The sequence below is a fragment of the Lynx rufus genome, unplaced genomic scaffold (assembly GCF_022079265.1).
Source record: "Lynx rufus isolate CCGP_SWC_20201006 ecotype Redwood Valley unplaced genomic scaffold, mLynRuf1.p SCAF_8, whole genome shotgun sequence".
NCBI lineage: Eukaryota > Metazoa > Chordata > Mammalia > Carnivora > Felidae > Lynx > Lynx rufus.
Genome location: NW_025814896.1, coordinates 106,165,546 through 106,187,690, shown reverse-complemented (window position 1 = coordinate 106,187,690; position 22,145 = coordinate 106,165,546). Strand labels below are relative to the sequence as shown.

The following is a 22,145-nucleotide window of genomic DNA, read 5'->3' as shown; positions in this document are numbered from 1 at the left end:
TTTTTTTTTTTTTTTTTTAAGTCTGCACCTATTCCTATTACAAGAGTACTATGTGAGAGATTTGGTCCTACTTAGCCCATATCTCTCACAGTATGTGAAAAAATCCTAAAACACATCTAGATACAGTAAACAAGATCTTTGGTTACAAAGGTCATTACATTTTTATTCTTTGGACAATTGAGTAAATACAGATTAATAGTTTATTAAGCAATGCTGGCTCTAGGCTACATTATGAAAAAGGTGAAATTGTCCTTACAACTCCACCTTTTCTCTTCTCCCTCATTTGTACCCTTATTTAGGTTATTCTTTTAGGTGATCTGCCCTTTTCAGATACACAGTTATGCCCCAGTTGTCTTCTGCCATCATTTATACTTTTGGGAAAATTTAAATTCTGCTTAAGACTTCTAAGTGAACTTACATTTTAAATTATGGAAGTTTTTGTTGCTTATTAAATGAGGAGTTTGCTGTTGTTTTGGCAACAGCTTGTTTGAGATATAATTCGTATACCATACAGTTCACACATTTGAAATACTCAATTCACTTGTTTTTAGTATATTCATAGGGTTGTGTAACTTGTACCACTATCAGTTCTAGACTACTCTCAACACCCAGAGAAGAAATTGTCTTCTTTAGCAGTTGCTCTCCATTCCTCCTGCAGACCCTAGGTAACCACTAATCTACTTTCTGTTACACATTTGCCCCTTGTGGACATCTCCTATAAATGGAATCATACAACAAGTCCTCTTTGTGACTGGCATCTTTCTTTAACTTGGCATGTTTTCCTGATGCATCCATATTGTAATATGTATCAGTACCCCATTCCTTTCTATAGTTGAATAATCCATTGTTTGGATATACCACATGAATGATATCCATTATTTGATGCACATTTGGGTTATTCTGCTTTTTGACTCTCATACATAATGCTGCTGTGAACATTCATGTGTAAGTTTTTACGTAGACATGTTTTCATTTCTCTTAGGTGTATACCTAGGAGAGAATTGCTGGGTCTTATAGTAATCTATGTTTAACTTTTTGAAGAACTGCCAGAATATTTTCCAAAGTGGTTGTACCATTTACATTCTCACCAGCATTGTATCTGGTTTATTTTATTTAGCATAATATTTTCAAGACTCACCCATATTGTAGCATGTGTCCGCATTTTATTTTTTAAGGTTGGATCATACTCCATTGTATGTATATACACATTTTGTCCATTCATCTGTGGATAGACATTTGGGTGGTTTCCACCTGTTCACTGTTGTGAATGATGTTACTGTTAAACACTGGGGTACAAGTATATGTTTGAGTCCCTGCTTTCAATTCCTGTAAGTGGAATTGCTGGATCACATGTTTAACTTTTTGAGGAACCACCAGGACGTATTATGCAGTGGCTACATAATTTTGCATTTCCACCAGCAACGCACGAGGATTCTTTCTCCACTTGTGGAGAAAGTACTTTCATGTACTTACTGGCAGTTCGTGTATCTTTGGAGAAATGTCTATTCAAGTCCTTGACCTATTTTTGAGACTAGTGTTGCTGGATTGCTCAGTAAGTAGATCTTAATATTTAGTGAATCTTGCTGGATTATTCCTTCAGCGTAGCTTTTTAATGTACACTTCTCTTCAAAACATACGGAAGTTCTGATGCCAACATTTAGTGTTGCCAGAATTTACAACTTTTGTTTATTTAATGGATATGAAATAGTAGCCTGTGATTTTAATTTGTATGTTCCTAATTACTAGTAAGGATGATCCATCTTCCCACCTTCCATATAAACAGAAGTTTACCTATTCATCTCTTTCACATTTTTTGGTCAGGTCGACGTCTTTTCTTATTGATATATTTACATATTTCTTGTATGATTCCAAATATTTTTTTCCAAATTGTGCCTTTAAATTTTTTTTCCTTTTTGAAGTAGGAAGAACTGAATTTGAATTTGGGTCCTTAGGAGTTAACATAGGTGCCTGAGAAACTAGTCACTCAATAAAATTTAGGATGAATAAGTATTTTTCAGAAATCTAAAAATCTGTGTTATTTTTTAAAGCAATAATGCTACTTGTTTTTAAAATAGACAAAAGTGTATACTTACAGCTTATATAACATTTTAATATTTAGTACTTAGAATCATATTGTTTGGGTTATATCTGTAAACTTATTATTTAGAAGTTCTATTTTGGGGGGGGGGCACCTGGTTGACTCAGTTGGTCAAGCATCTAACCAGCTCAGGTCGTGATCTCGAGGTTCGTGAGATTGAGCTCCACTTTGGGTTCTGTGCTGATAGTGTGACGCCTGTTTGGGATGTCTTTCTTTCTCTCTTTCTCTCAAAATAAATAAACTTTAAAAAATGCTTTAAAAAAAGTTATATTTTTGCCTGATGTTTTATAGGTTTACATAGCTCTCCAGTTGCATTGCTTTTCTAAATTTTTCTGAAAATTCTCATCAATATTTTATTTAAATAACTTGTTCCAGAGACCAAACTTTCATTTTTCCCTCCCATTAAAAATTGACTGATTTTCTTTTTTGAGTCTCACTATTTTCTGTATAAATCTATCAGGACAAATGTTGTATTACACTTTGTTTACATTTCTTTCTCCCCCACTCATCCATGCTTTTTAGGTTTGGAGACTATCTTATCCAATGAATGGCATATAATTAGAAGTTCATTAAATGTTAATCTGCTAATTCCAATTTAGCTTTTTTTTTTTTTTAAGTGTTTGTTTATTTTTGAGAGACAGAGTGGGGCAGGGGCAGAGAGAGAGGGAAACAGAGAGCCCGAAGCAGGCTCCACACTGACAGCTGAGAGCCTGATGTGGGGCTTGAACTCCCAAACCGAATGACCCGAGTCAAAGTTGGACACTTAACCGACTAAGCCACCCAGGCATCCCCCAGTTTAACATTCTGATGATGAAATGGAATTTGGTGAGTAAGTAATTAGTAAAATAATGTAGCATCTCTTTCTGCTGACTTTTCAGAGACTGTTCCAGTAAATCTTTACTGCTTAGGTGCCTGACCCTGCAGATCTTACTGAACATTGAGAATTTAGTCAATTTAGGTGTGGGTTTACCAGGCCTTTATTTTAGAATCTTAGTAATTATTTTAGTAATAGCTAACATTCATAAGACTTTCACTATTTTGCTGTCATTTTTAAGTGTTTTTTAATGATTTTTATCTAATTAAATTCTCTTTGATTTTATATGTTAGGTACTCTTAGACTCATTTTAAAGATGAAGAAACAGAGGTGTGGAGAAGTTAAGAAACTTGACCAGAGTTATACAATTAGTAAATGGTGAGCCAGTTTTTGAATCCAGGTAGTCTAAATTCAGCACTATATTCTTAACCACTGTATATATACTAAATAAAATTTTGGTTACACATGAACTTTATATTCTAAGAACAATTTTGTTAATAAAAACATACATGGTAGAATATTTTTCTTAAAGCAAGATAGGTACTATATTTTCTGCCAAGGACTGATGATTCACCAGGAGGGGTGGGGGGGGCAGGGAGAAGAGGGAGAGAGAAATTGCGAATGAGTAAGTTTAGGACTAAATACATAAAGAAAGCATTGAGTTTGTCTAAGGAATCAGTAAGGGGAAGAGAGTGGGTTGTTTGTTTTAATGGAGAGATATAGGCATTTTAGCTTATTTATTCATAACAAAAAAATTAGTGAAATAAGTTGTCTGTAGTCCTGGGTTGAGGCCTTTTAGTGCAAAAATATCTAACCTCTTGATTGGGCTAAATCTCTAAAACTGTGACAGCAATAACAAAAATATACTTAATGGGCATATTGTGACAGAGAGAGGGGAAGAAGGGGAAGAAAGGCAGGGAGAGACAGAATCTCAAAGTCCAGGAACAAAAGAGGAAAAGGGGATATTCAGAGAAAGAGGAAGCCAAAAAAGGAAGAAATATTTAGGGCAGTGAGAGATAACCTGTCTTTTCTATCAGTCATCGGCTAAAATTGTTTCTTCCAGATCCTTTCCCCAGCCCCATGAAACTTTTCATGTGGGGGTTCTGTTCTTCTAAAGCGACCCCAGTACTCTGCATGTCACTAAGGTAAAAGGGGTCTCTATCTTGCCCCTTGTTTAGTCCTGTCTTTGCTGCTGATTCTACAGTGTGTCCACAATAAATCAACCAGTGTTTGGAGAGTTACCAGTGCTAATGGTGTTTTCCAGGTGTAGAGAAAAATAAAACGAAATAGCTTCTCCCCTAGAGGACTTTGCAATCTAGTTAGGAATTTAGAATGTAACTTTATTAAAAGATAATTAGCAATATCCTGCAATATGATGTGTCAGATGGTATAGACATTCCACACTCAGCTCTCTTTAACCAGCTCTTTTTAGCAGGCAACCTTGTCTCCTACTTTACAGATTAAAAATTTTGGTATAAAAACAAACATCTGTGCCTGCTTTCATCCTCTTTCTTCTTAGATAAAACAGTGTCCCTTTTCAAGGCTCATTCTTTGGGCTGTATTTTCTTTCTTCCTTTCTTTTTAAGTTTTATTTATTTAAGTAATCTCTACACCACGTGTGGGGCTGGAACTCACAACCCCAAGATCAAGAGTCCCATGGTCTTCTGACTGAGCCAGCCAGGAACCCCTGGGCTGTATTTTCTATTTTAGCCCTTCACATCTTCTTTAACTAGAGTTTTCCTGTATGTCCTTTCATATTAGTACACATCACTCTGTTGTTGATTTTTTTCCCCAAACCCTGAAAATATATTGCCCTTCTATCTGGAGCAAAAACCCCATCATCATCCTTCCGCAACATTGTCTCCACCCCTCACCCATTTATTTCCCCCTTCCATCTTCACTACCTCATGGTCACAGTTCAGTGCATCGTAGACTCTTGATTGGGCTCAGGTCATGATCTCCCAGTTTGTGGGATCAAGGTGCTCACAGCTCACAGTCTGCTTGGGATTCTCTCTCCTCTGCCCCTCCTCTGCTCATGCTCGCTTGCTTGCTCGCTCTGTCTCAAAATAAATAAGCATTAAAAATTGTTTATTACTCGTGCAGTTGTACTATTTTACAGTAATTTGGGAAATTAAGTGAATTAAGAAAAATGACTGTTCTCATTGTACATTCATCTCACTTAAGTACAATGCTTATAATGAATCAGCCATGTTAGTTTTAACACTAAAATTTCAAAAATGATTGAAAAGTGATAATTCTTTTAGTTTCTTTAAAGTAACGGTGGATTTTATTTTATTCAAAACAAAAAGGAAAAAAGGAAATGAGATTTGCCACTTTGCACACACATTCTTAATTTTTTTATTTCCTAGTAGAGGAAAATACTTTGGGGGCTTTAACTGTGTTACTTATAGAAACTGTTGAGTATATTTTGTGTTTCAGTTTCAAAAGGCAAAAACTGAGTTTTGTATTTGAAACAGTTGCACCTTATGCTTAATCAATTAAAAGAAGATCAGAGAAGTCTGAGGACAACCAAATTATTGTAATGAATATTCATTCATGTGGTGTATTAATTCATGTGTTTCTGCCTATGCCTGGAGTTTAGCCACTCCCCAAAGCAGCCAAAGTTTTTTGTCTGTATCTTTACCCCCTTTTGGCTGCATGCTCTGTTTGCTCTCTCTCCTTCAGTGTCTTTGTCTCTCTTTATAAATAAGTAGAAAACTTTACTTCAGAGAGCAAAGGGACAGGAGAAGAGCTATCTTAAGAAATTTTTATTTGTGCCAACATAGAAGTGCTTTGTGGTAGGCCATCTGGACCGGGAGGATTTCCTCAGAATGTAAAGTATGTCGTGAGATTTAGAGAGCTGGGATTTGCTCTGGAACTATCTGGGAAGGCAGCAGGAAACGTAGACAGAACTGGTTTATATTGCTTGTAACGTAGGTGGCAAGAATGGAAGACAGCTTGCCTGGTCTCGCTTCAGTGTGTGTTTCCTCTACACTTACGAACTTCTGCACTGGTAACGTATCTTTCCTTTCCCGCGAATTCAAAACCTGTCTCACAGACTTTACTCATGACAAAAGAAGTCTGAGGACTGGGAGTGAACCTAGATCCGTTCTCCCCCCCCCCCCCCGCCCCCCTCCTCTCTTTAAATATATGTGTCAGTAATGGCATAAATATTTGCTTACATACTTTTACAAAGTATTTAAGACTGAACCCACTATGTAAATAAATATAATCCTTTTGTGAGGGCAGAGTGGGCTTTGCTCAACTTGTTCTTTCCCTGCCCCCCACAAAGGATGGCCATTACACTATTCTTGAGGGAAAAAATTAAAACAGCAGCTTTTAATGGAAAATAATTCAAAAATGCCTCTCTAAAATAATAGCAAATCATAAATTATGTAATTAAGCTTGATGTTTGCTTCTATGAAGTCTAACCAGAAAATTTCATCAAAAGCAGAATTATCTGTTTTTAATTGTTTTTTTGTTAAATTAAGTAAGAGTTGGGGGGGGAGCCATTTTAATTGTGAATTAATCCTGGTGATAGAATAAGTAAAGAAGTAAAGTCTGTCCCTGGGACCAGCCACCATGCTCAGAGTACTGTAGCAAAAATATTTTTCGGGGTGTGTGTGTGTTTGTGTGTGTGTGTGTGTGTGTGTGTGTGTGTGTGTGTGTGTGTTTTGCTTTGTTTTTCTTTTGTTTTTTTACTTAACACAGTTTCTCTTTTATGCTAGTAGATGAATTTTTAGTAAGACTGTATTACAAGGAAAAACAGTTAGTTTTAAAAATGGAAAATAAGCAACATTATTTGTGTTATTTCATTGAAGCCAGAAGCCAGTCTTACTTTCATAGAATCATATTGCTAACTGGAGGTAATTGATATTGTCATTTACTAGCAAAATAAAATATCCAAGGTTTTAGCAATTTAAATGCCTTACTTAATTAAAACTTTGAGAGAAAAATGTGACTTTTGAAATAGAATATTATGATAAATAGGAAACCTTAATTCCTGCATAAATATAAATATATCTTCCTATGAGCGGCTGTGTTTTTAGAATGTATTTTCTTTGGTTTATTTCCACAAATAAATTTTAGCTGTTGTAGAACACATAGTGCATTACTTCTTGATATAGTCCTTAAGTATTTCTGTCTTTATGCAATATTTGAAGACAACCAATTCCAATTTAGAACAAAACAAAAAAATCATTTAAGTTGCTAAATTCCTTCTGATATGAATTTACTAACGTGGCAAATCATTTGTAATTGCGTTTTGTGTTATAAACAAATAATTTTTAAAGACCAGCTCTTCCTTTGAATGTATTGTATTGATTTTTGTGTCTCTTCTTAGCCTGAGAATATTCTTTTTGAGTCTCATTTATATTCATACTTTTTACAGAAATGCTTTCATTGGCCAAAATTGTTTCTTCCAGATCCTCTTCCCAGCCCCATGAAACTTCTCATGAGGGGGTTCTGTTCTTATAAAGCATAAAAATCTGTAAATTAACCAAATTTGCGTTGAAAATTCTACATCACAGCCTAAATAAATTAACTTTGCTTTTTTTTCTGAGAAAATAATTTAAATTTTATTTACACAGAATTGTGTGTGTGCGTGCACGCACGTGCGCACAGAAAATTCATTTAAAAGAGTATAAGGCAGCAAAAATCCTCAGAAATCCCACTTCTCTGAGACCTACCTCTAGTGTCTCTATATCTGTATGTACATGTATACCTGTAGATACACAGTTCTACACAAAATACATGGTAATTGTTGCCTTGCAAATTTTTTGTCTATATATTTTTTATTTCATAGTATGTGGTCACTCTTAATAAACTTGTTTATGATTATAAATATACATCATCCTTTTTAAGAGTACATAGTATACCATAGTGCAACCATTTAATCAGTTGCCTATTTATAGTCCTTTAAGCTAGTGCCGTATTTTTTTCAGCTGTAAACAATGCATGGTATTGTTACTATTTTCTCATGTTTCTTCATCCTTACTAGCTCCTCTAATCTTCCAATTTGCATTGTCTTTCTACCCAGTAAATCCTGCCAGTGCCTTAACATAAGTGTTTTTAACAAGGGGAGATCGTAGACCATTTAAAAACATTTTTTAATATTTGTTCTTTGAATGGTATTGTGTACTGAATAATATACTCTGAAATGAACTATTTTTTCCCCCAGAGATTTATAGGTAATAATTAAGGGTCCTACCATTAGCCTCAAACTGTCATAAAAACCATCTTATTTAGTTATTTTTATGACATAAAACCTCAGAGTTTTTTGGAAGTACAACTCCACTTTTTATCTGTTTTGGAAAATTTAATGTGCAAAGATGGTTCTCCAAAAAATGAAATGAGGAAACCAACTATAATTTACTCATCTCCAAAATTCTTTTTTTTTTTTTATGATACAGATGTTATGTTATCTGTGGATGCCTCCCTATACTAGCCCTTGCCCTCTGTCACCAGAAGTAACTATTGTCACAAATTTTGTGTATATTATTCTCTTTATAGTTTTATTCTAAATAATATGTTACTTATTTTTGTGTTTTTTGAATTTTTATAAAGTTTATCTGACTTGCCTTTTATGCTTATCAGTATATTCCTTGGACTAATACATGATGTTGCATTACCACTCGGTATTATTCTGTTGAATGTTTGTATCACAGTTTATTTGCCCATTTTACAGTTGATAAACATTTAGATTTTTTTCCAGTGTTTCTATTTTGAACTATGCTGTTGTGAACATTCTTGAACATGCCTCTTGGTATATGTGTGCAAGAGCAGAGACTGGGAATACCTGGTAGATAACCTGTTTTGTAAAGTTTTATTGGAACATAGCCATACCCAATCATTTACATATTTATATATAGCTGTTTTTTGTATTATAAAGGCAGATCTGAGGAATTGCTACAGGGGCTCTATGGTCTGCAAAGCTAAAATATTTATCTAGCTCTTTAACAGAAAACGCTTGCCAGTCCTGCTGTAGGATAGGGTATATACACCTAGAAGTGAACTTGCTGAGTCATAAGATGTGTGCATCTTCAGTTTTACCAGATGATGCCATGGTTGGGTTCCCCCCCCCCCACAAAGTCATTGAAACAGTTTATATCTCCTAGCAATAATGTAGGAGAGTTCACATTACTCTGTATCCCTGGGAACACTTGATATTGTCACACTTTGAATGTTTTGCCAGTTTGGTGAGTATAAAATAGTATTTTATATGGTTTTAATTTTTCTTTCCAAAATTATTATTTATTCTTATTATTTTAAATGCTTATTTTTGAGAGAGAGAGAAAAAACAGTGTGAGTGGGGGAGGGGCAGAGAGAGAGAGACAGACAGACAGACAGACAGAATCTGAAGCAGGCTCCACGCTCTGAGCTGTCAGCACAGAGCCTGATGCAGGGCTTGAACTCACAAACTGTGAAATCATGACCTGAGCTGATGTTGGACACTTAACCAATTGAGCCACCCAGGTGCCCCTGCTTTCCAAAATTATTAATGAGGTGCTTGAGCCTCATTTCATATGTTCATTGGCCATTTGTTCCTTTTTGTGATGCTTAGTCGAGATTTTTACCAATTTTTCTGTTACCAGTTTGCAGGAATTCTTTATTCAGGATAATAATTCATTACCAGTTATAGGTGTTAAAACTATCTTCTCCCAGTTTGTAAATTGCTTTTTCTCTTTATCATGTCTTTTAGTGTGCATACATTCTGAATTCTAATGTAGATAAGTATCAGTCTTTACTTTTATGGGTAGTGCTTTCTGTGTCTCATTTAGGAACCTCTCCTTCACTTCCAAAATATGAAGATATTCTCTCTTACTTACTAAAGGTTTTATAATTTTATCTTTAATCCTTTAATTTACTTGGATTTTATTTTTGTGTGTGGTGGAGATAATAACTTCATTATATACTTAATTTTAATGAATTTGTAAATTTTAATCTAACTTGGAAAGTTTAGTCATTATTTACATATTTTTATCAGCTAGAATCTTTTTCTCTTCCTCTGGGTCTCCAGTGACACTAATATTAGGTCCAAGGCTGCTTTTTTTTCCTCCCTTTCTGTTTAGATTGTATAAATCATATATATAATGCATGTGTATATAATATACGTTCTAATATAATTTTTTAAATAGAAGAAGTTCTAATTTCAAAGATTATTTTCTTATAAACAAAAAGCTTGGTTATCCAGTATCCCATAATTTAGGAAGTTAGATTGGGAAAGAATGTTGCTATAGACAGCCATAGTTAATCCTAACTGCAAATAGTGAAGCAGAAAAGGTATCAAGAAAGATTAGAAATTTGAAAATGTAATACTTTGAGTTATTTAATTAGAAATATAATAGCCTCTAGTGCATCATTCTGTCACAGTACTTGTAGCACAAAGTAATTAGTATTCTCAATGAAGATTGAGCCATCGAGAAGTGGCTAAATTAGAATTGTATGTCTTAGTCAAGAAGGCAAGAAAGTATTTTACTTTAGAAAGATTTACACAAAATCATTAGCATTGAAAAGGTACTAGAATATATAGGCATGTCTCATTCTGATGTGTTGCTGGATTGCCAACTTTTGGATATTTAGAATAGAATATGTTTATCTCTGCAAAGGTAATGTATTTCTGAATAACTCAGAAGCCAAATTAACTGATTCATTGTAGTAAAAGCATAATGAACAGCTATCATTGTAGTTTTAACACTATAATATTGCATATTGAAGTCTACTAGTTACATATAAATTTGCTTACACCACTAATAAAAGAGACTTATGCCAACAAATAAGAGTAGACTGATAGATAAGAGGTTTATGGACCTCCGTTCTCTCTCCATTCACCTCCCTCAACCCTTCCCCCCCAATGAGTTTAACAACCCTTGAGGATTCATTTGTAGTAACTTTTAAGGCTAGAAACTATCTTGAAAAGGAACAAAGAAATGAGAGCTTATTGTGGTATAAGGAGAAGGAGCTAATGTATACTTACATTAGGAAAAGGAAGTGTAAAAAGCTCCCAGAAAGTAGATATATTCTATTTACTGAACACATATGTCTTGTGAAGGAGAGAGAGTGTGGTGCATTAGATCATGAGAGAAAAAAATAAGAACAAAGTTTTCAAAATAGAGAAGAGCGATGGATTTTTTAGAGTCATCTCAGGGAGCAATTCTAACCCCAGTTTGCTGTTTGACCAAGAGTAATTCACTTGAGTACCTAGAGTCTTAGTTTATTTATCTGTAAAACGGTAGGAGAGAGGGAGAAGGAGGGAGGGAGGGAGGGAGAGAGAGAGAGAGAGAGAGAGAGAAAGCAAGTGGGGCAGAGAGAGAATCCCAAGCAGGCTCTGCGCTGTCAGCACAGAGCCCCACGTGGGTCTCAAACTGAGATCATGACCTGAGCTGAAATTGAGAGTCGGACGCTTAACCGACTGAGGCACCCAGGCACCCCTATATGTTACTTAATCTTAAGCTAAAATGCATTGCTTCTGGAGCTTGATTTCTTAAAGCAAGTTTGTTCCATGCACAGTATTCCAATTTTATTAAAAAACATGCTAGAAGGGGCACCTGGGTGGCTCAGTCAGTTAAGCGTCCAACTTCAGCTCAGGTCACAATCTCACGGTCCGTGAGTTCGAGCCCCGCATCAGGCTCTGGGCTGATGGGTCAGAGCCTGGAGCCTGCTTCCGATTCTGTGTCTCCCTCTCTTTCTGCCCCTCCCCCGTTTATGCTCTCTCTCTGTCTCAAAAATAAATAAATGTTAAAAAAATTTTTTTTAAAAACATGCTAGAATATAAGGCAATTAATGCAAATTTTTACTCATTGATTACAAAGGCTAGAAAAGAGGCTGTGTTAAAGACAACAACCCTTCCTGCCTCAAAATAAGTAAACTTAAAAAAAGATTAACATATTATACATTTTTATGGTGAATTTCAGGTAATATAGAAATACACTGAAAAGCAAAAATTACTTTTTACTCCTCTCTTCCAATCTCATTCTCCTAATCAGAAATAACCCAGTCACCAGTTTGATGTGTATCCCTCTAGACTTTTTTCTATGTGTACAATATATACATATATAAATATGAAGCTTTGTTTTATTTATGTATTTTTAATTTTTTTAATGTTTATTTCTGAGAGAGAGAGACACCAAGTGTGAACGGGGGAGGGTCAGAGAGAGAGGACGACACAGAATCCAAAGCAGGCTCCAGGCTCTGAGCTGTCAGTACAGAGCCTGACACAGGGCTCAAACTCAAAAACCACAAGATCATGAACTGAGCGGAAATCAAGAGTTGGATGCTTAACTGACTGAGCCGCCCAGGCGCCCCCAAAATTACCTTTTTCAAACAAAAACATGATTATATCACTCAGTAGTTATAACTCTTTAGTAGCTTTGTGGGAAAAAAAAATACATTTTTTTGGTCCTCCTGTGATTGTTAAGAATGTAACATGAAATACACTAAAGGGGCACTTAAATTGTGAGCCAAGAGTCCTGTGTTTGAGTCTCAGGTATCAAGACTGATTTGGTGACCTTGGGCAAGGCTATTTAACTTCTTGAGCTATTTCCTCAAATATCAAATATAGATAGTGTGAGGAGGGGGATAAGGCAATAATATGAAAGGTACAATATAAACGCAGGACATTGTTAATAGTTAACCTTGTATTTGTTATGCCCTTTGAAAAATTGTCCTTGTGTCTTATCACAGTATCTAGCAGGTCATGGTAGGATTTTTACAAGCTGAACCACCCTTCATTTCACGTTTCACATAATAAAAACCTCAGTCACTAAGAAAAAAAAGTTTAGAAAAGTTAAATGACTTGACAAAAATGAAAACTTAGTACCATGTCAGTAGTAAAATGCTGTATAACCTTGACCTTATAGTCTGATAGTCTTTCCACCAGGCTCTGCTGCCTTCCCAAAATAATTAAGATTATGTATTTATAAAAATCACATAAATATGTTGTTTGTGATTGCAATTTAATTATATAACTCATCCTTCATAAATTGAGAACAGTGTAGAATGGCACATCCATATTATTTACTGTCTTCATCAGGACCTTTGGCTTACAAGAAATGGCTTGCAAAAAGGGAATTTATTAGTAGATATAATTAGCTAGGAGGAATATTAGAGCAACTCTGAGAATGGAAGGTCCTGGATTTCAGAGACTAGAACTGCATCTCAGGGCGGTTAAGACTCTCTGTCACTAATGACCCTAGGTCTGTGTCCTTAGTTAGCAAACCTGGAAGAAGGATGGACTACAGCTCTGCCTCTGGGAAACTTGGGAGGATTCCATTTGGCCTAGCCCACATCTCACAACCACTCCTGTAAGTAGTAGTAGATTAAACCATATGAAATTGCCAGTAAATATTTTTTACCAACTTGAAAGGCCATTTTGAATGGTTAACCTATTAATAGTGCAGGGTGGTAGAGGGGAGAATGAGACATCATTGATTAACAGCCCTAATGGGACTTCAGAAAATGGTAGAGTTCCACAAAAGAGAAGAGGTGCTTTTCTTCCAACCAGAAGAAGGAAAATAGGAAGGCATTCTGGGCAGACAAAAATCATAGTGACATAATAGAACGCACGAAGCGTGTGGGTCAGCTAGAATTCAGCTGGGCCACTGTGGAAATGAAAGAGGCCTCAAATATTAAAATTTCTAAAGTGAGAGACTGAATTGTTCTTACTAGTCCTTTTCTTAAGCATCTCAGTTTGACAGAACTCCTTTTATGTAACAAATGCACCCAAAGCACTCAAATTACAACTATTGTACTTTTCTGTTGTATCCTAACATTTGTTGGGTATCAAACATGTTTAGGCACCTTCCTCATAACCTGTTTAAAGATGAAGAAGTTGAGGTTCAGAGAATTTGCCTAAGATTATACAATTAATCGTTATTAAAGTCTAAATTGAAGATAAATTTTCATTCTATACTGGTACTTCTCAAAGATTGTGCATGAAATACCTCTAAAAGCAGAAGAGAGTATGGGGTGCCTGGGTGGTTTAGTCCGTTAAGCGTCTGACTTCGACTCAAGTTATGATCTCACCGTTCATGGGTTCGAGCCCCATGTCGGCCTCTCTGCTGACAGCTCAGAGCCTGGAGCCTGCATCTGATTCTGTGTCTCCCTCTCTCTTTGTCCCTCCCCTTCTTCCTTCTTGCGCTCTGTCTCTCTCTCTCTCTTTCACAAAAATAACGTTTAAAAAATTAAAAAAAAAAAAAAGAGAGTACATATGTATACCTGAGAGTCTGTTGGCATATGTGATCTTTTTTTTTTTTAATTTTTTTTTTTTAACGTTTATTTATTTTTGAGACAGAGAGAGACAGAGCATGAACGGGGGGAGGGGCAGAGAGAGAGGGAGACACAGAATCAGAAACAGGCTCCAGGCTCTGATCCATCAGCCCAGAGCCTGACGCGGGGCTCGAACTCAGGGACCGCGAGATCGTGACCTGGCTGAAGTCGGCCGCTTAACCAACTGCGCCACCCAGGCGCCCCAGTGATCTTAAACATAAATATTGTTTACGGCTCCATAACAAAGTGGTGATAGCCTTGCTTTTTAAATGCTGAATTGTTTTAACTCAAACTTTGAGTTAAATTGTCTTTTTAAGAAGATGGATAACACATTCTCTCAGTAGGAGAAAAATGGCACACTATGCCTTTATTGTGTGAATAACTGACCCAGTTTATAAAACTCTGGTCCAAACCATACTTCTTGTAAGAATCTGAATTTTCATGCTTATAGTGTATTAGCCAACAGCTATTGATCTTTCTATATGTTTGGGTTCTGACTGACCAACTGTTAACAATGTGCTCTAAAGTTACATAGCTTTGGAAGTAGTTTGTAATTGCTATGTTATAGTTAAACTTTATTTAGTCTTTTTGTTGTTGTTGTTATATACCTAACAAATAAGTATTAGCTGTGTGCTTTATAGAAACCACACTTCTTTTTCAAGAGTTGGGACTCGGGTAAGAAAAAACAAGAATATATAGCAATATCTTGTGGCATTTGGGGAGTATAATAGTAAAGACAGAAATAAAGAGTGCTTTCTGATCATTGATGCTGAAGGTGAGTGGTTCGCAGTCTTATACATAAAGCAAAACTGTGAAGTGATTTCTACTCCTTTTTTATTTTCATAGAGAAGTAGGATAATGATATGATAGTTTAAAGGATACTTTGGATAGTTGACTATCTTGCAAGTTTCCAGAAGTCTCCAAAGTGATCTATTTAGAGAAAATTTTGATGAAAAAACTAGTTAAGGTTATAGTATAATAATGGGGAAAATTTGACCATGGGGAAAATTTTCATACTTGTAGTTTTATGTCAGATATATTAACTTTTACTATTTTTAATTCATTCAAATAGCTATGGAAAATACTTACAGAAGTTAATCTGTGTAAAAATGATGGGTTTGTTTTTTCCCCCCAATTTTTGTCATCTTTTAAAAGACTTACCTGAATAGATCTTCTTTATGTTCCTTTGTTTGTTTGTTGTTTTTTAAGAGCATGAGAGTGAGTGTGAGCAGAGGTGGGAGGGTGGGGAGAGACGGGGAAAGGGAGAATCTTTTTTGTTTTTTTGTTTTTTTAAATGTTTGTTTGTTTATTTTGAGAGAGAGAATCCCAAGCAGGCTCCATGCTGTCAGCACAGAGCCCAATTCAGGGCCTGTACCCATGACTGTGAGATCATGACCTAAGCCAAAATCAAGAGTCAGAAGCCCAACCGTCTGAGCCACCCAGGCACCCCTGAATAGATCTCTTTATTTGTTGTTAGATTCTTTCTTGAACAGTTTACTTAAAAAAAACAACAACCCATCTTCTTCATTTTATAGATGATAGTATTTCTGCTGCAAGTACTTCCGATGTTCAAGATCGCCTCTCAGCTCTTGAGTTACGAGTTCAACAACAAGAAGATGAAATCACTGTGCTAAAGGCAGCTTTGGCTGATGTTTTGAGGCGTCTTGCAATCTCCGAAGACCATGTAGCCTCAGTGAAAAAATCAGTTCCAAGTAAAGGTAATTGTTAAAGTAGGAAAAGTCTTGCTTTTTGCAGCTTACTTTGCAATAATGTGTAAAACTTGTGTATTTTATCAGTGACATTAAACCAAGAATATAAAACTATAGTTTGTCTTTTGGATTAGCTGTAACTATAGTTTGTTACATTGCCTTTTTTTTTTCATTCCCAAGAAATTCTGAAAGTTTACTATTTATTATTTTAAGTAGGAATATTTTTGTAATACCACTGATTGTACATACAGCTTTTATGTCATAGTATTTGTGTGAATTTAGTATTTTCCAACTAGATAACAAATTTACTGAGGACAGGAATTGAATCTTCTTTTTGTGTCTCCCATAGTAATTAATTAGCATTGTATCTTGAACATAGTAGATAGGCACCCATGTACTTTTTGAGTCAGTCCTCTTACCATTACAGAAATGATAAAAGTCATAGTTCAAACAATCTTATTCTAAGCCTTCTGTGGTCATTAGTGAGAAAAGTTCTGAAGAATTTAAGCTCTTATTACCAACCCCAGTACCGTGTTAATTTTAACTTCTAGATATTAAGGGTTTTCACAGGTTGAGAGAAACAGTCATTAGAATGCTATTATTCTGAGTTTGGAGCAGATCTTGTGTGGCCTTTCCCTTCCTCCAACCACCCAGAAAGAATTTTAAATTCTTTTATGTTAAGCAACTGAATCTATTATTTCATATATCTTATGATTTTTTTGATAGAGTAGGTGGACATAGGCATAACTATCCCCCATTTTGGCAATGGGCAAAGTGAGGATATTTATGAATTCAGTTTCTGAATGTTGAGTTTGAAGTTATATGGTGTGGAGGTAGACACATACATAGCTGAATTATAGGTCTAGTGTTCATGTTAATCTTGGCTAGCAGGAAGAATTTGGGAATATTCAGCTTATGGATAATAGTTGGAGCCATAGAAAGAGGATGTAAAATGAGAACGAGGCTCAGGATAGTTCTCTTGGGAGCTCTAGTTTTTCAGCAAAGAAAAAGTGATTCATGTTGCCAGATGCTACAAAGAGATTGAATAAAACAAAGACTGAGAGGTGACCCTTGGATTTGGCATTTATGAGGTTACTAGAAACCTCCACAAGCAATTGTAGTGGAGTGGTAGGATTGCAAATCAGATTACAGTTGACGAGAATTGTGGAATTGGGAGTAGCAACTATAGTCACTCTTCAAAAAATAGGCCTGAGGGAAGAAAGATGGTAGTAACTAGAGGAAGATGTTAAATTGAAGGTCAGCTTTAATTTAATTTTTATTGTTTAAGATGTTATAGACTTGAGGATAAAGATAAGTTGAGGACAAAAGACAGCATGGAGGAAGATATTAATGCCAACATGAATAGGGAGTGGGAATTGATGAGGCAGGTTTCCTGAGAGTTTGGACAAGAACTGTAGCACAGGTAAGAAACTATTGGTCTTAGAAGACTCCTTCTTCTGGGATAGACTGAAAAGAACTAAAACTATGTGGGGGTCACTAAATGTTCACAGTTGTCAGGGCTGGAACTTCGATTCCTTACCACTTTTCCTCAGGAGACAGTGATGCTTTCTAAGAAGGTAAGACAGTTCCTACCGGTGAAAAAAGGGGTAATTGGAACGACTAGAGAATAGGAGACCATAGACATACGAAGGAAGTGCTGAGTCACCTTGAAAACATTGAAGTGGTGCATTCTGATTGTGTGGTTCCCATTTTTTTTTTTTAATTTTTTTTTTCAATGTTTATTTATTTTTGGGACAGAGAGAGACAGAGCATGAACGGGGGAGGGGCAAAGAGAGAGGGAGACACAGAATCGGAAGCAGGCTCCAGGCTCTGGGCCATCATCAGCCCAGAGCCCGACGCGGGGCTCGAACTCACGGACCGCGAGATCGTGACCTGGCTGAAGTCGGACGCTTAACCGACTGCGCCACCCAGGCGCCCCTCCATTTTTTTTTTTAAGTTATTTTTAATTTTTATTATTGAAGTGTATAGTTAACATACAGTGTTACGTTAGTTTCAAGTGTACAGTATCATGATTCAACAATTCTGTTTAGTCAGTGCTCTCCATGATAGTTCCCATACATTATCATACCTTACATTATTACAGTATTAATGACTATATTCCCTTCCCTATGCTGTATTTTTAATAAATGAATGGGTAAAGAAGATGTGATATATGTGTGTGTGTGTGTGTGTGTGTACACACACAATGTGATTCCCATTCTTATACTTCCCACCTTCAAACACTCTAGGCCTAGGTAGTTAATAGTGGAGACTTAGACAGGTGGCTGGGTTGATCTGCTCCATTAGTGGTTAGTAAGATAAATGTGTCAGTGACAAGGGATAAGGGACTGGAAAGTTTGGCAAAAGATTTCATAGAAACCACTTTGGCTAATAATGTTATATTGCAGTCCTTAAATTTTTTTGAGAACCAGCTTTGAGGACTGCCAAAATCAAGCCAGGAAGAACTTTATTTGGTTATAAATTGATTTTAATAAGAGGATTCTGGAGTTGTTAGAGTAGAATGAGGAGCCAGATCAGTTAGTGTGTGTGGGCTTTAACGGGAAGGTGAACTTGGTGTAGAGAAAGAACACACTTACCATTTATAATTGACATGTAACCTCAGCTTCTGACTGTATAAATATTTTAAATTCTGAAAGAGAAAATGGTACAGTGTTTGGTTATTATCCACAATATTTTTGAAAGCTTGTTTCAGGGGTGCCTGGGTGGCTCAGTCGGTTTAGCGTCTAACTTCTGCTCGGGTCATGATCTCATGGTTTGTGAGTTTGAGCCCCAGGTGCTCTGTGCTGACAGCTCACAGCCTGGAGCCTGCTTCAGATTCTGTGTCTCCCTCGCTCTGCCCCTCTCCAGCTCACTCGCTCTCTCTTTCAAAAATAAATAAACGTTAAAAAGATTTTTTTAAAAAAGAAAGCTTATTTTAAATAGGTCATACTAATTAGAAAACATTGAGAATTTTTTTATTATGCTAAAACAACAGTACGTTATAATTTTGTGTTGAGAAAAATTTAAACACTTTTTTCTGATTTTTTTATTTCCCAAGATATTTGAGTAAAAAATATTTATGGAGAAATTTAAAAAAAATTTTTTTTAATGTTTTTTTATTTATTTTTGAGACAGAGAGAGACAGAGCATGAGCAGGGGAGGGGCAGAGAGAGGGGGAGACACAGAATCTGAAGTGGGCTCCAGGCTCTGAGCTGTCAGCCCAGAGCCCAGCGCGGGCTCAAACTCACGGAGTGTGAGATCATGACCTGAGCTGAAGTCGGATGCTCAACCAACTGAGCCACCCAGGCACCCATTTATAGAGAAATTTAAAGACTGCTTTTTAAAAATTTGATAGACAGTAGTAAATTTTGTATGATGCATCAGTTACTTCGTACTTACCTGTTCCAATGTCATAAAATACAAATAAAATTAAATAGCTGTAGTTCCTATTCTCCAGGGACATACTTTCTGTAAGTTACTCTTTCTAGTCTTTGTTTAGTTGTCCTTACTCATAATTCCTTTTGTCTCTGAAGTGAATTTAGGATCAGATTTATTTAAGGCTCTTTAGTGACGACTTAACCTAGTTCTGGAGTTACAGAGCCATCTGCAGCTGCTACATTGGAACTTTTTTTCCCCCACATACTATCAACTCCTAATCCTTATTAATAACCTTATTAATTAGATAGGGAGCTCCTTTCCACTAATTGTACTTTATAAGCTTACTATGACTGCTCTTCTTACAATGTGCCAACATGGTTACATTCTGAAATGGGGTCCACTAGTGATTATTCTTTTTTTCTTTTTTTTGACTTTTAAAAAAATTTTTATGTTTATTTTTGAGAGAGAGATACAGAGTGTGAATGGGGGAGGGGCACAGAGAGAGGGAGACACAGAATCCAAAGTAGGCTCCAGGCTCTGAGCTGTCAGCACAAAGCCCAACGCAAGGCTCAAACCACGAGCCGTGAGATCATGACCTGAACCGAAGTCAGCACTCAACCACCTGAGCCATCCAGGTAGCCTACTAGTGATTATTCTTTAAGTTACTTAGTTAGATGCAGGCTTTGAAATGCTGTCTATAAAATAGATTAAAGGGGGAGTTGATTATATAACAATTTGGGGAGATATTATTTTAGAGATGAGCATAATTCATTGTTAAGAATTACTCTGGTTCCTTTTATTGGAAAAATTTGCTTGACTAATTTTTGTTTGCCAATATTGATACTTAGAGAAATATGTATTTAAAGGTTTTAAATTTATTATTGGAAATTCTAAACAGCTTTATCTTGGAGTTTATAATATACAATAGAAATTATTGGGAAAATATTAGGTGATTCTTCACTATTGATGTTTGTATATAGCCTAATAAAGATCAACTGTCAGTTTTGATATTAAACAGGATTTATATTATGAATATTTGTAATGATCATTTTAAGCAAAGTATTTTATAATAAATGAAGTTTTTCATAAAACGCTCTTTTTAAAAAATAAAATTATTTTGTGGGAATTTTGTATATATTTTTAATTTTTTTTTAATGTTTGTTTATTTTTGAGAGAGAGAGAGACAGAGCCCGAGCAGGGGAGGGACAGAGAGAGGGAGACACAGAATACAAAGCAGGTTCTAGGCTCTGAGATGTCAGCATGGACCTGACGTGGGGCTCGAACTCAACGAACCATGAGATCATGACCTGAGCTGAAGTCCGACACTTAACCCACTGAACCACCCAGGGGCCCCTTGTATATTTTTTCTTTATTGAAAAAGTAATTTCTGATACTGTGGAAAATTTTATCTTCTGTGTGAATTGTTTTTTAGTCCTCTGTGAAATTAGAATTTATTGTATTCACTTTCACATAAATTACTGATAGGAGAATACTCACTATCATTTGCTTAGATAGCTACACTTTTTTAGAGGATTTTTCTTTAGAAGTAAGGCTAACCCCCTGTTGGATAAATAAGTGTGAAAGCTCTTTATGAAACTGTGGTTAAAAGTATAGGCTAACTTCCTTATTGATAAATTCAACTAATTTTGCTAGATGGTGGTGATACGGGGGGGACATAGCTTTAGGTGTGACTAAAACTAAATGTTGTGTATGCTGCTGGTTTAATGACATTCTACGGTGTCACTTCGTAGTAATATTACCATTCAGTAGATGTCTAAGTCAGAAGCACACCTAACTAGTCATTTCAGTATTTTTAGTACTCTTCTGTTAGTTTATTCCTTCTCATGTGCCAGCAGTATTAAAAGCTAAGCCCCATTTTTTTCTTTGGTATATTATGCTCGACACTTAACTAAGGTAGAAATTTTCCCAGTAGTTTTTTTTTTTTTTTTTAATTTTTTTTTAACGTTTATTTATTATTGAGAGACAGAGACAGAACATGAGCATGGGAGGGGCCAGGAGATGGGGAGACACAGAATCTGAAGCAGGCACCAGGCTCTGAGCCATCAGCACAGAGCCTGATGCGGGGCTCAAACTCACAAACCAAGAGATCATGACCTGACCCAAAGTCTGACGCTTAACCAACTGAGCCACCCAGGCGTCCCCTCCACCCCCCAGTAGTTTTTAAGGTAGCCAGTCATTTAAGGTTCTTATATACCTTCTCTTCTGTTGGAGAATTTTTTCCTTTTGACGGCATATGTTCATAATATATGTAGCAGTTGTAACGGAGTTCCTGCCAAAAGGAAAAAAAAAATTACCTGTATTTTGGAACAAACGGGAAGGCCCAGGGAACACTTTGGCAAGATTAGCTGCCAGGAAGACAAATTATGTCACAGCTGGTGCCTGGGAAACCCATTAAGACCTCTCAGGGTGACCAAATGAATGTAATTTGAGAATACAGTCCAGTGGCATTATGTGAAGACAAGCTGTTAGTATACAATGGTATATAAGCAAAGGAGTCAAATTTATCTGAAGATGAGAATCAGTCATTTTACACCAGGAAAACTGCTGGTAAACCAAAAGTATCAAGCATTGCAGATGACATTTGAGAAATGAGAGAGCCCAGAGGCAAAATTGAAATGTAAAGAGTATCTGTTTTCTTAAAAAAAACAATCCTAATTGTGTAGAAACTGGGATAACGTACAGGCACAGGTCTGTATCATTGCCTCTTACTCCAGATAACATTTGGGAAAACACAGAAATTGTCATAAGTTTGCTGTAAATGATGTTGATAAGTAAATCATACTAATCTGGTTGGAAAGTGAATTTCCTTGGTGGGCCCTTGGGCCAAAGTGACTGGTGATTGTGGTAGGAGATGGAAGTG

General features: G+C 36.1%; 1 protein-coding gene across 4 annotated transcripts in view; it reads left to right on the top strand.

Annotated features, from left to right (window-relative positions):
• EML4 (EMAP like 4) overlaps positions 1 to 22,145 on the top strand; it is a 161,362-nt gene that overhangs the window by 53,960 nt on the left and 85,257 nt on the right. For all 4 annotated transcript variants that reach the window (XM_047069457.1, XM_047069455.1, XM_047069456.1 and 1 more), the window contains exon 2: positions 15,713 to 15,895. In XM_047069457.1, coding sequence (XP_046925413.1) covers positions 15,713 to 15,895 — 183 coding nt within the window. The remainder of the gene's footprint in view (positions 1 to 15,712; positions 15,896 to 22,145) is intronic.